The 14,957-nt window shown below is 52.1% G+C and overlaps 1 protein-coding gene and 1 long non-coding RNA gene across 3 annotated transcripts; one reads left to right on the forward strand and one right to left on the reverse strand.

Annotated features, from left to right (window-relative positions):
- Positions 1-1,822: 1,822 nt before the first annotated feature.
- Positions 1,823-6,573, reverse strand: Sts (steroid sulfatase). 2 transcript variants are annotated; one of them, XM_075971566.1, is made up of 10 exons: positions 6,139-6,573; positions 5,728-5,874; positions 5,523-5,644; positions 5,086-5,208; positions 4,278-4,701; positions 3,629-3,765; positions 3,281-3,418; positions 2,979-3,138; positions 2,775-2,896; positions 1,823-2,668 (listed from the first exon to the last, which is right to left on the reverse strand). In XM_075971566.1, exons 2-10 carry the CDS (start codon positions 5,868-5,870, stop codon positions 2,361-2,363), a joined length of 1,677 nt encoding a protein of 558 aa, XP_075827681.1. In that variant the 5' UTR covers positions 5,871-5,874; positions 6,139-6,573; the 3' UTR covers positions 1,823-2,360. The 2 variants fall into 2 exon arrangements, with proteins under 2 accessions (XP_075827681.1, XP_075827680.1); XM_075971565.1 differs by having other exon boundaries at positions 5,728-5,905; positions 6,139-6,211.
- A 531-nt stretch (positions 6,574-7,104) lies between these two features.
- Positions 7,105-14,226, forward strand: LOC142849441 (uncharacterized). The gene is made up of 3 exons (XR_012910576.1): positions 7,105-7,466; positions 9,941-10,193; positions 11,046-14,226. It is a non-coding gene; the product is annotated as an uncharacterized LOC142849441 (long non-coding RNA).
- Positions 14,227-14,957: the final 731 nt, after the last annotated feature.

The following is a 14,957-nucleotide window of genomic DNA, read 5'->3' on the forward strand; positions in this document are numbered from 1 at the left end:
ATTTAGAGAGGTTAACTGATTGGGGCCGTGTTTCGTCAGAGACTTCATTGATGTTTTTCTTGCACCTCATGCACGTAGCCTGAGAAAGGTTTTCTACAGTATTTTGCCACATCCACATTTTCAGTACAATCCATCACATGAGGTGTAGAATTTTGTAGTTTTGGAATATATCAATACTCTAAAAGCTACATATTTTAAACTCAGATTTCAGATTAGAAAAATCCTTAAGATGTTTAATGTTACTATTTTGGCAAAGTTCAATTATGGGGAACGTGTAGAGATTGGGCAAAGATTGTAATCTCTGTTCCATGTAACACTTTAGAGTCCAGAACCTTTCAGTGTTGGGCTGTCTCCTCTAGGTTCTTATGATCGATTCTTTCACCAGTAATTAAAAATAGAAGAGGAAGAAAGATTATATCAGGACCATCATGGCCAAGAATTCCAGTGTGTTAGGGGATTTCTCTTTCATGACATCAGCAAACCACAGAATAATGTTGGAGAAGGTAAGGTCAGTAGGGTTTCCAGTATAATTAGGATTTCAATAAGTCATAGAGTTACCTTTCGTGTGTTAGCTCTGTACATCATCAAATGCCACAGTTTGTCCAGTCAGTCGCTGGGGTCCACAGCTCTGGATTTCTGGAAGACATCCGCAAGCAGGAATTCGTCCAGGACTCGTCGTCTTCAGTGTCTGGGGCGTGGTTCTTTACTGCAGGGATCACCCATATGTTCAGTCTCCTGTTCCCACGTCAGGCTCAGAACAGACCTGGGTCTGAGTCATCCACATGGGAGGTGGGTCATAAAATTAACTGAAAACTGCATCCTCGAGCTTGTAAGGGAAGAGCAACGCATTTCCATCACTAATTCTTGAGAACTTGAGGGGCCGTTGACGTTTTCTGAGACTTGAGTTATCTGCAGCACAGATGCTACCTGACGATTCTCCCGGTCACATGATCACCAGGGGCGCCATCCTCACACGCCTGACACCGCGGAAGAAACTCATGTGCGTTTCTCGAGAAATCACGTGAACGCGCCAACAGTGCAAACAGACGTGAAAACAAACATGCTTCTTTCACGGAAAGCTTTGTGTGTTTCTGTGAGGGAAACTCAGGGACGAATACATGCGTGTGCTATGAGGAGTTGGACAGGGATTCCCAGGCCCTGTGGCAGGGGTCATTTGCATAAATGTGAATGAGATCGCTGCATACGCATGTGGCTGCGGAGGCTCATTTGCGTATGCTAATCAGCAAGACCTTTATGATGATGGGGTTATGGTATGATAGTTTATGTGCATGTTTATGTCAATGAACCTGTAATTTATGCAGATTTATTATAATCTATGTGCATGATTAAGCAGAAATCACAAAACTCCCCATAGCCACCAAATGCTCATTTGCATATAGGTAAATCGGGCAGTCAATTTATGCACGTAATTATCTAACTACAGCTCGACCCCAGGTTGGGTGATGTGGCCCTCATTTGTATATATGTAAATCGGGCTGTAATGTATGCACAGACTCCAAAGCTTGAACAGGTGGGTGGCTGCTCATTTACACAGATGCTAATGTGACCGCTAATTTATGCAGCAAGGCCCCACCTCCTGAGGTTCCCTGGGGTCAAGGGTCAGGCTGGCGCCCCTCCTGCCACACACACGACAGGCTGAGCACACGTGATAGACTTGGATGTGACCCAGGGTAGGCGGGACTTCCTGCCCCACACACGCGTGACGGCACATGTCGCACTGGCTTCACATATGTAACGTCACATCACCCCAAAAATCCCATCCACGCCCAGAATGGAAATCACGGACTCCACACGGCAGGGCCCTCATCGCCAGTGTCGTTTTATTCCAGTGTTGGGGGGGATTAAATACGAGATCGTGTGCTTCACATGTGTTAAAATTTTCCTTTACCGTGGACGCCGGATGGGACTCGTGAGTTCATTTCTTCCAGGTCCCACGTGGGGTCAAAATGAGAGGAAAATAAAATAATGATAAAGTGCAGATTTTGCATGTGTCCTGGCACTCGCACATGCATGTCGGGCAGTGCAGGATTCCACGCCATCTTCACGGAAACACTGATTGGAACTGGCCGGGATGTGCGCGTGGGGCTCACACACGTGTGTCAGACCTGAGTCAAGACTGTAGCACATGCGTGTATCACAAGCCGGACAGCGGGGTTCACATGGGTGGGGTTTTCACAAGCGTGTGTCTTCGCGCTCGACAGTGAGTGCGTGTCCTTCATGTGTGGTGGGTGTGCGAGGCCCGCATCCTTCATTTGTGTTCACGTGTGCTGGGGGGAGGGGATTCGTGATTATCACATGACCCCGGAGTTACAGAGGGGTCACACATGTGTCAAGTGACATCACAGCTGCAGCCACGGCTTCCACACCAGGTTGCTGAGCGACAGCTGCTGGGGCACCGCGGGGTCGAGTGTGCGTGTGTGCGCGGCCACCGCCTCCCCCACGGCCGCCAGGACCGCGTGGTATCGCGGCTCGGATTCCGGGGTCAGGGGGTGGCGCTCGCCGGGGTCACGTGTGAGGTCGAAGAGCAGTGGAGGGTCGTGGCGCGTGATGTGTTTGCCGAAGCAGGGGCACACGTGGGAGGAGAAGCAGCCATTGGTGCCCGGGTCGAAGTTGGGCGTGAAGTAGAAGACTTTCCAGAGGGCGGAGCCTGCGGGGAACACGCACGACACAGGTGACACACGCGGGACCTATTTCACACATGTGCCCTGTTTTACACACACAATCTGATGTCACGCACACACGCGTGTGCTCACCGTCCTGTGGCCGCCAGCGCACGGCATTGAGGTAAGCGTTGCAGTAGTGGAAGAGGAACTCGTGCTCCGACCACATGCGCGTCCCCCGCAGCAGCGGCATCAGGTCCCGACCGTCGATGATCCTGCGGGGACACACGTGTGCGATGCGGGAAGAAAGTCCCACCCCATTCATGCCCACCCACAGGAAGCCCCGCCCCCACTCACCTATCGGCAGGAAGCTCCGCCCCCGCCAGCGCCAGCACCGTGGGGAAGACGTCCATGTGGCTCGTGGGCTCCGCCAGCTCCAGGCCGTGGCCGAGCTCCCGCGGGAAGCGGATGACGCCAGGCACGCGGATGCCGCCCTCCCAGTTGGTGGCCTTGCCACCTGTGCCGCAGGACAGAGGGTCAATCACCTCATCCACCAATCACACGCAGTAACACACATGAAGTCATGTCAAGGACATACATGGGAAGCACACACAAACACGGAAATCACACAACACGCACACACGCCCCGCGTCCCCGACCTTTGTAGATCCCGTTGCTGCCACCGTGCATCTCGCCCTCCTCGCTCACTTCCTCCACGTGGGCGCCGTGGTCAGATGTGAAGTAGACGAGCGTGTCGTTCGCCAGGCCCAGGCGGTCGAGCGCGTCCAGGATCTGCCCTGTGGGGGAGGGGAGGGTGCAGTCATAGTGTGACATCACCACTTGATCACATACATGACATCACAAACACACGAACGGCATCATCACGTAACAACATGCATGACATCACACAAATACACACATGACATCATCATGTAATTGCACACGTGACATCATCACAATCACACACGTGACACCATCCCATGTCCTCCAGGCCCCGCCACACTCACCCACACTCCAGTCCAGCTCCTCGACTGCGTCCCCATAGACGCCATGGCGACTGCGACCGGCAAATTTCGGGGCCGCAAAATGCGCAGTGTGGACGTGGAGGAAGGAGAGGAACAGCAGGAAGGGTGCGTGCGTGTGTCTGCAGGCGGGAGGGGGTCTAGCCTCAAAACTCAGATATTACATGTGTCATACATGCATGATATATGTAATGCGACAAGGGACACAGATGCAGTCTAGGCTTGGACACCATGCATGAGTGCACTCACATGTCCCACCCTTAGACACGCGTGTACAAATTAAAACAAGCACACAGTGGTCTATCCTGCGACCCTAAGCATGACACGTTATACATGCATGATCCATGGAAGGTGACACAGGGCAGATAGGGTCTAACCTTGGAATCCATGCATGATATTAACATACACATGACACACACGACATGCAGCAGGGTTGGACATGCATGTGTGATTGGCAACATGCATCAACCATGTGGACCATGCGCAAGAAGTGCGACTTGTACGACGCCTGCAGCAGTCTAACCTGAGACTCCACTCCCAACCACAGAAAAGTGGTCTAACCCCAGACCTCACGCATTAACATAGCTCACATGTGCTATGCACATGCATGACATATGCGTGACCCCGCGCTCACCTCTCCAGGAAGCCCACAGCCTCTCGCGTGAGCCTCTGTGTGAGCTCCTCGTAGGACACCGGCCGCTGCACCACCTCGAACCCGGTCATGAGGACACAGTTCGCAGGGCGGAAATAGTGCAAGAAAGCGAAGAAGCCACCGGCCACGGTGACCGCGAGCAGCACGGGCGCCGCCATCACTGCCACGGGCACACGCACCAGCCCCAGGCGGTGCAGCAGCGCGAGTGTGAGCGCACACACAAGCAGCACCTGCACGGGCACACGCACCACCCAGCGCCTGGCGGAGTGGAACACGGAGCCCGAGCCCGGGATGCAGTCACGCAGGTTGGTCAGTGGGAAGCCGTGGAAGGACTCGAACCCGTGGCGCTGCGGGTGGTGGCAGAAGTCGTCCCGGTGGCGGCAGCTCACGCCCAGGTGCCACTTCCCTGCCAGTGGAGGGGGACACGCTCATCAGGGCGGGGCGATAGTCACATGTTGTTACGTGTCAATCAAATGTACTCATGGGTGCCAATGGTGATGTCGTGTCAATCACTGTTGTCATGTATGCAAATGCTGATGTCATAGGTCACATGTAAGTCGATGACATGACATCACGAGTGTGACAAGGTCGTCACGTGTAGATCGCATGTAGTCAAGGGTGCAAATGATTGACATCATGGGTTGTCAGGTGCCGATCACATGTCAATGACATGATGTCACGGATGTGTCATGTCACTTCACAGGTGAGAAAAGGGGTGGTCACGTGATGTCACAGGTCATCTCTGAGACATCATGCGTGCAAACAGCACCGATCATGTGACGTCACTCACCGACCAGGCCAGTGCGGTACCCGCGCTCCCGCAGCTGCTGCGCGAAGGTGACCTCGCTGGGGGGCAGCCCGCCCGAGGACGCCGTGAACAGGAACACGCCCAGGAGGTTGTGGGAGGCCATGCCTGGAGGGCGGATCCGGCCGGCTCAGACAGGTTGGCGTGGCTCGCCCCACAGCTCTGGGCCCCGCCAGCTCTGGGCCCCCCCCTCTGGGCCCCGCCCGCTCTGGGCCCCGCCCGCTCTGGGCCCCGCCCCCTTTGGGCCCCGCCCACTCTGGGCCCCGCCCACTCTGGGCCCCGCCCCACTCTAGGTGCCGCCCACTCTGGGCCCCGCCTCCTCTGGGCCCCGCCCACTCTGGGCCCCGCCTCCTCCGGGCCCCGCCTCCTCCGGGCCCCGCCCACTCCGGGCCCCGCCCACTCCGGGCCCCGCCCACTCTCACCCGAGCGCACTGCATAGCGCCCCGTGAAGAAGGCTGCGCGGCTCGGTGTGCACAGGGGCGCGGCCGCCAGGTGCTGCGTCAGCTTCACGCCCTCGCGCGCCAGGCGGTCCACGCTGGGCGTCCTGGGGGGAGGGAGGGACACGCGTGGGCACGGGTGGCACACGCACGCGTCCCTCGTCCACGTCCGCACACGCGCGTGTCCCACCTGAGCGTGCTGTTCCCGTAGCAGCCCAGGTCCCCGATGCCCAGGTCGTCGGCCATGATGATGACGAAGTTGGGCCTCGTGGGGTCGCGGGCGCCGCACGCGCGGAGCAGCAGGAGGAGCGCGAGGGCCGGGAGCGGGGACATCGCCCTGGGGAGCCGGTGCGCACGCGTCATGCGTGCTTATGTCACGTCACGTGTGTAAGGAACGCTCACATGTTACATGTGTGCCTTCATGCGTGCTTACGTCATTCCTGCTTACATCACAAGCACCCACGTCACACAAACATACGCCCCCGTGTCCCTATCACACTCGGGTTTACGTTCGCGTTGGGCACCGCAGCTGGGGCTCCGTCGCTCGCCTACGATCCCGCCGCCCCCTCCCGCTCCTGGAGCCCCCGCGCGGGTTACGTACGAGTTCGTCGTCGCCGTTTGTCCGTCCGGAGCCGTGGGCGCCGCGGCCGGGGCTCCGTGGCTCGTGCAGGAGTTCGCGCGTTAATCGATCGACTCCTCGGGGCGCCGCGGGATCGTCCGCTACCCCCCGGAGCCCTAATCCGCCGCTTCCGCCTCCGCTTCTTGTGCCGTCCGGGGCCACGCGGGTAGCGTACGAGTTCGCTGCGCGCTCGCTGACCGAATGCGCGACCGCCGCGGCACCGGCGCTGTTTGTTTTGGCCCCGGGTGGGGGCCCCGCCCCCCTGAGCGCCCGCGGGTGTCAGTCATCGCCGGGGGAGGGGGCGGGGTCTGCGGGGGCGGAGGTCACGGCCGCGCTGACCCCGCGGCGGAGGACTCAGCACAGCACCCGGGGCGGGCGAAAAATATGTAAACACGGCGGTGCCGGTGACGTCAGCGCGGTGTGGTCACGTGAGCTCCAGACCCCGCCCCCTTTTCCCGCCCACGGACCGCGTAGGAGGCCGCGGGCCTGTAGAAACAGTCACTTCCGGTTTCACGGGCCAGCGCTTCCGGTGCGACGGCGGCCGTCAGTCACGGTGACCGGGCGGGACTTCCGGGAGTCCAGGAACGGGGGTACTGAGCCCAGCACCCGGGGGGACTGAGTCCTAAGCACCCAGGTCCACGGCCGCATGGGAGGGGCGGGGCGACGGACACTTCCGAGAGGGCGGGATCACCGAGCATAGCACCCGGGGGTACTGAGCGCTGAGTCACTAGCACCGCGGCTGCCGGAGCCCTGAGTTCTGAGCCGCGAGCACTTCCGGGAGGGCGGGGGACCGAGCACGGCGCGATGAGCACTCGCGGGAATGAGGAGGACTCAGCGCTCAGCACCGCGGGCGGCTCAGGAATCCTGGGACTGAGCGCCAAGTCATCAGGACCCGCGGGTCAGGGGGTCAGAGGATGGGGTCGGGGGGCGTGGTGTCTGGGGGTCACGGGGTCACCTGACTCGGGATCAAATCAGGCGCGGGAGGCGGAGGCCGGGGACCGGAAGTACCGCCCCGGGGTCCAGAGTGACAGACGCGGCCCAGCCCCGTCGCTGACGTCACTCGTCCCCGCCCCAGGTGACGTCACCCTCGTCTGCCGCGGGAGTCACAGCCTCGGCCTCTCCCGTGACCGCATCCCTGCGGTGTTGACTGTCCCGGATCCCGGTGGGTGACCCTGCGGTGTTGACTGTCCCGGATCCCGGTGGGTGACCCTGCGGTGTTGACTGTCCCGGATCCCGGTGGGTGACCCTGCGGTGTTGACTGTCCCGGATCCCGGTGGGTGACCCTGCGGTGTTGACTGTCCCGGATCCCGGTGGGTGACTTCCCGTCTGCCCGACTCTCGGAAACATTGGTTCCGTTTCCAGAATTAAATCCTCGGGATCCAGTCTAACCCGCTGCAGTCTGTTTCCCTCCCCTGTGTTCCTCCACTGTAGAGCGCTGTGCCCACAGTTTTCTATCTCATCCTGTGACGCAGAATCTCCCAGTCGGGGCCTCACTCGGACCGGGCTCGCGGTGACTTTAGGTTGTTCGTGTGCGTTCTGAGCTCATTTCCCCCCAGCCTCATTAAATCTGTTAATTTTTTGAATATGCAAAAGTCCTGTGTTACCAGTCGTCAACCTGTTCTCCCCAGAGTGACCCCGTTATCCGCACGTGTATGTTCGTGGACCTCGCAGTGAGCGTCCCCGTGCGTCCCCTGCCGTAGCTGCAGGCAGTTGGAGAGCGAGCACACACCACATTTGATCCTGTGCAGTGTGCATCGATGTGTTAGGACACTGCCTAGGGGCCTGACTAAAGTTCTACACTGAGAAAAACGTTAATATTAACATAAGTGTATAGCACTGGATTCCAGACCTTTGTGTCATAAACAAAATAATCAGAAATTTGTCATAAAGTTTCCTTAAAGACATTTAGATATCTGTGAAATATAAATTGATTTAACCTTAAAAGAAGTGCCCTAGCCCCAGGAATACCCTTACTTATAGGGACCGTGTAAAAATCCAGTCTTCCTGGCAGAATACGTAGAGAATGTTCAGCCTTAACTGTAATTGTCATATCGAAAGAGCATGTACCGTCTATTTCAGTAACGTTCATTGAACTTGTAAAAATGGTTAAGAATGTCTTAGTCTATAGTTTGGGCTTCTCACTCCAGATTAAGAAAAGTTCCCGTTTTAAAATACCCTTGGCCGTCATGGAAATTCAAGTCAATACGACTCTAAGATTCCATGTTACAGCTGTCAGTTTGGCAAAGATCAAAGCACAAATAACATCTTGTGTTGGAGAGAACATGGAGAAGGTTAGGAATCTGTCTACCTCATCTACACAACCAATGCTTCATTACACCACAAGGACATTTGCTCAACTATTCTTAGTGTATTTATTTGTAATAGCCAGAACCAAAAACAACCTACATGTCCATCAGCTGAGGAATTGATAGGCAGGTGGGATACATGTTCACAATAGAGTATTACTCTTAGAAATGATGGCAACATGGAATCTGTAAGCAAGTGAATATGACTGAAGTTATCCTGAGTGAGGTAACCGAGACCCAGATAGACCAACACGGTCTATAATAATTTATAAGTGGATGTGAGCCGTAAAGAACCCTGATATTCTCAGGCTCAGGTAAGATAAGAACTCAGTGGTGGTGAACAGCACAGGGATCAGGTGGGGATAGAGGAGGAGAGCTCTGGAAAATGGAGGCATTCGGGGCTGAGGTAGGAATCTGCTGCAAGGGAACTCCCAGGGATCCACCAGGGAGACACGTAGCCGGAACTGGTCACTTCCTGTAACCAGGCAAATCTTGCAGTGGAGGGAACGGGACACCCACAGCCACAAATCCCTCAATCTGTAGTCGTTCCTGTGTCGTGTGGACACAAACTGTGCTGGGGCAAATATGGTGCAGAAATCGTGGAGTGGGAACCAAGGATCCACTGCAGCCTGAGACCCAGGAGAGTGAGGCCACCCCGCCACTCCCTGCAGCCTCAGGACCTCGTGGAACCAAAGAGGACTGGTGAAAAGTCAAATTAATGATGTCTAATGGTATTCTGCTATTCTCAGCTTTTTCCCTAGTCCAGCTATCATCAGGGAGACTTCGTCCAGCAATGGATGGAAACAGAATCACAATGAGGCTGAACTCGATGAATCCTTTGGAGGGGGGATAAGAATTATAGAAGCCATAGGAGTCAGGGACACCAAGAGAAAACCCACAGAGTCAGCTAACCCGGGCTCCTAGTGGCTCACAGAGAAGGCACTGACCCTAGGCCCTCTACATACATGCAGTAGTTGTGTAGTGTGGTGTTCCTATGTGATTCCTAACACTGGGATTGTGTCCACAGATGATTAGTCTTACTGTAACTTATTATGTCATGTTTTATTGATAACCATGACAGGCCTCTCCTTTTCTGAACACAGAGGAATGGGGATTGTTAGGAGAGGAGGGAAGGAAACCTGGGGTCAGGATGTAAAAAAGAAAGGAAAAAAGGAAGAAAGGAAGGAGGAATGGGAGGAAGGGAGAGCAAAATGCTGTTTCTTGACAGTAAAGATACAGTGAGCAGTTTTGTCAGCATCATTTTTGCAACAATGAAACATTTCCGCAGAGAAAAACAGTTGCTGTTTTGTCCACTGCCACCAGAGGGACTCGTTCACACATACTGTATGCTGCAGTTCCTTCCTACAGGAGAGAATTTAGCTCTGTTGAACACACCACACAATTATAAACAGATTGACACACCTTAAGTTTGTATCGGAAACTATGGTGGTAGAAAAAGTTTTTCTATTGTTTTACAGGGAATAAAAAGTAATTCTCAAAACCAGGAGGTGAATGAGCATGTCACAGCATAGGTGGACCTACTTTAGTGAACTACAGAAACAGAAGGGACATCCGAGACAGACCAGCACAAACTGCAGACACGAAATCTGTGAAAATGTGTGATCTGACGTTACACAAACCCCACTCCCCTCCTCAGCAAAGAAGAGTGGAGAAAATGCTGGGAAAACCATCCTAAAACAAGATTTCTGGCACCTGCTGAAAGTACCTTGGGTAAATATGTTACTTTGTTTTTTATTTCATTTCCTTTCTACGGTGTGTTTTCTATTTTTATGCTTGTGATTTTGAACATTCTATATTTGTGTTTTTATTGAATATATGCTATGAAAATGTGGTCTCCAAGGTTGGAACTCATTTCTATATACCCTCAATTTTAAATTGTACTGAAAGAATATTTTAGAAAAGTTTAATTCAGCAATGTTTTTGTTCTACAAATCAATACATCAACTTTGTGCTGGCTCTGAGGATGTTTTAAGGAACTACTTGCATTAGATCCACTTTGAGTATATTTACAAAATGATTATCAAGGTTCCCGGTTTATGTGGGTGCCCCATTTTCCTCAACACTTGTTAAAATCAGTTGTCCTGGGATGAAATGTTCTTACGTGCCATCGTCAGAAACCGACCGTGGTTTCACCTGGGTGTCTATCCCCAGGGATTCACCTGAGTGTCTATCCCCAGGGTTTCACCTGGGTGTCTGTCCATCCCCAGGGATTCACCTGAGTGTCTATCCCCAGGGTTTCACCTGGGTGTCTATCTATCCCCAGGGTTTTACCTGGGTGTCTATCTATCCCCAGGGTTTCACCTGGGTGTCTATCCCCAGGGTTTCACCTGGGTGTCTGTCCCCAGGGTTTCACCTGGGTGTCTATCTCCAGGGTTTTGTCTGGGTGTCTATCCCCAGGTTTTCTATTCAGAGCTAAAGCCCTGTGTCAACTCTTTCTCTTACATCATCGCATTTGCTCTTATAGGGAGAACACTGGATTTCCAATCATTGTGGGTGATGTTGGCTGTTGACTTTATGTAACTGGAGTTTCTACATTTATTACATAGCCGTTTTCCCTTTCAGATGCAGATATGATGAGTGGAAAGTATCAATGTCTTCAGGTGTTCAGTCAGCCTTGTACTTTTGGTGTAAGGCTAACTTGATTATTTTATATTATCTTGTATTTTAAATGTTGCTGGATATTATTTGCTAAAATTTGCGAAGGGATTATGATGCCATTAGAACTAGCCGTGGTCTGAAAGGAGTGGATTCAAGACAAACGAGGTAATTTAACAATTACAAATAATGCTGACACCTTCTGAAAAAAATGTAAGTACTGCACCGGGAAATTAGTAAGTTTGTTAGAGATACTGTCAGTAACTATGGTAATATTAATAATTTTCTATTTTTGGGAAAAAATCAACTTTATTTTCTCATCATTAAAAAACAAAAGTAGCCATCATTTTTTGCTGAGAAAATGCCTCTTTTGGTATTCACAATATCTAAGTTTCTGAAAAGGTACTCTGATAAAATCATCCCTAATGCATTCAGAAATCAGATCCACATGTGACCAGTCCTTTACAGAAGTAAATTGCAGTTGCCACAGTCTTTACTGTCTTTCTTAGAACACACTGTGACATGCGGATCACAAAGTCCAACATGCCGAAGTAAACATTACAGCATTATGAAAACAAAGATGTTCCTGTAAAATGCACAGACCCTACATGTAAAGAACTTGTGCACCTCAGTCGTGTTATTTTACATAATAAAAAAGTCATTCAAAGCATTTGCATACTTTTAAATTATAATATACATTTTTTGCTCTTTCGACTGCTTTTAAAAAATATCAAATATAAAAACTTCTCAGATGGAATTTCTGCAGAAATCTCTCCCAACAGTCCAGAGCCTGCATCTTGTTCTCAGAGTCAATTCTGTAACTACTGGGTGCTGCAGCGGATGACCACCACACAGCACCAGCCAGCGACATCCTCACGGCATGCCAGGCTCCCTTGTCATCCAGAAATTTCCAAGTTAAGTGGTTTTGGTCCCAAACGCATTAGTGTCTGCCCATCACAACATGAACTAGCACACCTGTGACTCCTGCCTGCAGCTAGGCTGTCATCTTGGTAGCATTATGGCTTTGTTTTTTCTTATTTCCTATCTGTAAATCGACAAATCAAGATTTCTTCTTTCTCTCTCTCTCTCTCTCTCTCTCTCTCTCTCTCTCTCTCTCTCATTTATGTTTTATTTTATTTTATTTATTTTGGTTTGTGTTTTTGTTTTGATTTTCGAGACAGGGTTTCTCTGTTGCTTTGGAGCCTGTCCTGGCACTAGCTCTTGTCGACTAGGCTGGCCTCAAACTCCCAGAGATCCACCTGCCACGCTGCCAGATATGGAACCAGTCCTTTAGAGTGCTTTCATCTTGGTGAGTTCAAAAGCCACCGCATAAACACACACAGGCACAGCCAGAGAAACATGATTTTTTTTTTTAATTAAGGGCCTGGGAAGATGGCGCAGTGGCTCTGAGGAAGTAGTTTGCATTCCCAGCACCTGTATGGCAGCTCATATGTGATTGTAAATCCAGTTCCTGGGTGATCTGACACCCTCACACCATTGCACATATAAAGTTAAATAAATCATAAAAAATTCTTCTCTCTGGCCGGGCAGTGATGGCGCATGCCTTTAATCCCAGCACTCTGGAGGCAGAGGCAGGCGGATCTCTGTGAGTTCGAGGTAGAAGGCTCACAGCACTAGTGGGGTAGAAAGTCCATAGAAGACACCATTATCTCCCACACTTTGTGGGACGGAGCTGGATGCACTTTCTGTAATGGTGACTCTGAAGCAGAATTCTCTGTTCACTGTTGTGCAGTGACTTCAAAGCAAAGGATGAAAAACCACAAAACATTAGTTAACTTCTCCTGTTCAGCAATGCAAACAAACATAAACAGGAGACCCCTGTGGTCAAAGACTACTTTCTGTGACTACAACCAGGACCAAGTTGGTAAGTCTTCGGTGTTCACCGATTGCCAAGACACATCACTAAGACAAATTAATAAGAACGGAGCCACACACATGGCCATGAATGAAGCAGCATTTCCAACACTGATCCAGACAACACTGCAACCACATCAGAGGCCGCAATGGGTGGACAGTTACGGCTGCACCTGCTCTGTCTTTTCAGAGATATCTGTCCAGCCCACGGGTTATGCTGGCTTTGGGGCTTTTTCTTCCTGCTGATTGTCTGAAATTCCTATAAAAATTACTTTTTGGCCTCCTATGACTTAATACTGAAATAACCTGTAGCTGACTACTTATTCAGCAAACCCTAGTTCTTTGCTATAGGAATTTAAGAGCTGTAATACAAACACTAATAAATACATGACAGATCTGAATCCACAGCTATCGCTTCACACTTTACTAAATTCTCATCTAACTAGTTCATCTATTCAAGCTTCATCCCATTCTGGCTTTTCTTTGCTTCCGCTGCTTATGGGCTGCTCAGTCACACATGTACTTCTGAAACTGGGCGACGTGAGCTGTAGCTCGGTCTTGTCTGTGGTCCAAGGACTCTAGCAGCAAGTTGCCCGGCCCGTCTGCAGGCAGGCAGTCCAGCTGGGGGCAAAGAGCTGCAGCCCTAAAGGGTGCCTGTTCTTCAGATTTCCTAATTAGCTCAAGCAGGTGGACTCCAGTTCCTGATAAGGAACTACTATCAATACTCTCAAACAGGCTTTGCACACAGAAGACATGTTGCATGAAATGAAGATGTGTAGGACAGATCAAATACATATCTATTTGTAGCTCAGGTATATTATCAAAAGTTACACAAATCTATCATCATTTGTCACTCTAGAGACTGAAAATCAAACTGCACCTGAAAGTGATGCCTCTTAGGGGAGCGAGTTCCCCACGTACGGTATATTCAAAGATCGTGTCCTTTGGAGCGCAGTAGTGGTAGCAGGGGCCAGAGCCACAATTCTGTCTGCACATAGGATGGATATACAGACTCATCTAGGAGCTGCCCACTGCAGTCTGTGGAAATAGGCTGCTAGCGAGTGAACATCTTCTCCCCCAGATGGCCGGCTGATGCCTCCATTCAATTCACCCAGCCTTTCCTGGGCCTCAGATAGAAGCACTGAGCAGCTTCTCTCTGGCTGCCCATTTCCAGGTGAAGCAGCTTTCTCCTCCTGTTCACTGTCACTGTAAACCAGAGCAAACAGCTCCTGCAGAGTAACAGCAGTGGTGTGTGGTGTGGTGTGGTGTGGTGTGGTGAGGTGTGGTGTGGTGAGGTGAGGTGAGGTGAGGTGAGGTGTGGTGTGGTGAGGTGTGGTGTGGTGAGGGGAGGTGAGGTGTGGTGTGGTGTGGTGAGGTGAGGTGAGGTGTGGTGTGGTGTGGTGTGGTGTGGTGTGGTGTATTGTGGTGTGGTGAGGTGTGGTGAGGTGTGGTGAGGTGTGATGTGGTGTGGTGTGGTGAGGTGAGGTGTGGTGAGGTGAGGTGTGGTGTGGTGAGGTGTGGTGAGGGGAGGTGAGGTGTGGTGTGGTGTGGTGTGGTGAGGTGTGGTGAGGTGTGGTGAGGTGTGATGTGGTGTGGTGTGGTGAGGTGAGGTGTGGTGAGGTGAGGTGTGGTGAGGTGTGGTGAGGTGAGGTGTGGTGAGGTGTGGTGTGGTGTGGTGTGGTGAGGTGTGGTGTGGTGTGGTGTGGTGAGGTGAGGTGTGGTGAGGTGTGGTGTGGTGTGGTGTGGTGTGGTGAGGTGTGGTGTGGTGTGGTGAGGTGTGGTGTGGTGAGGTGTGGTGTGGTGTGGTGTGGTGTGGTGAGGTGTGGTGTGGTGTGGTGTGGTGAGGTGTGGTGTGGTGTGGTGTGGTGTGGTGAGGTGTGGTGTGGTGTGGTGAGGTGTGGTGTGGTGAGGTGTGGTGAGGTGTGGTGTGGTGAGGTGAGGTGTGGTGAGGTGAGGTGTGGTGAGGTGTGGTGTGGTGTGGTGTGGTGTGGTGAGGTGTGGTGT

This window comes from Microtus pennsylvanicus, chromosome 5 (assembly GCF_037038515.1).
Source record: "Microtus pennsylvanicus isolate mMicPen1 chromosome 5, mMicPen1.hap1, whole genome shotgun sequence".
In the NCBI taxonomy this organism is placed as follows: domain Eukaryota; kingdom Metazoa; phylum Chordata; class Mammalia; order Rodentia; family Cricetidae; genus Microtus; species Microtus pennsylvanicus.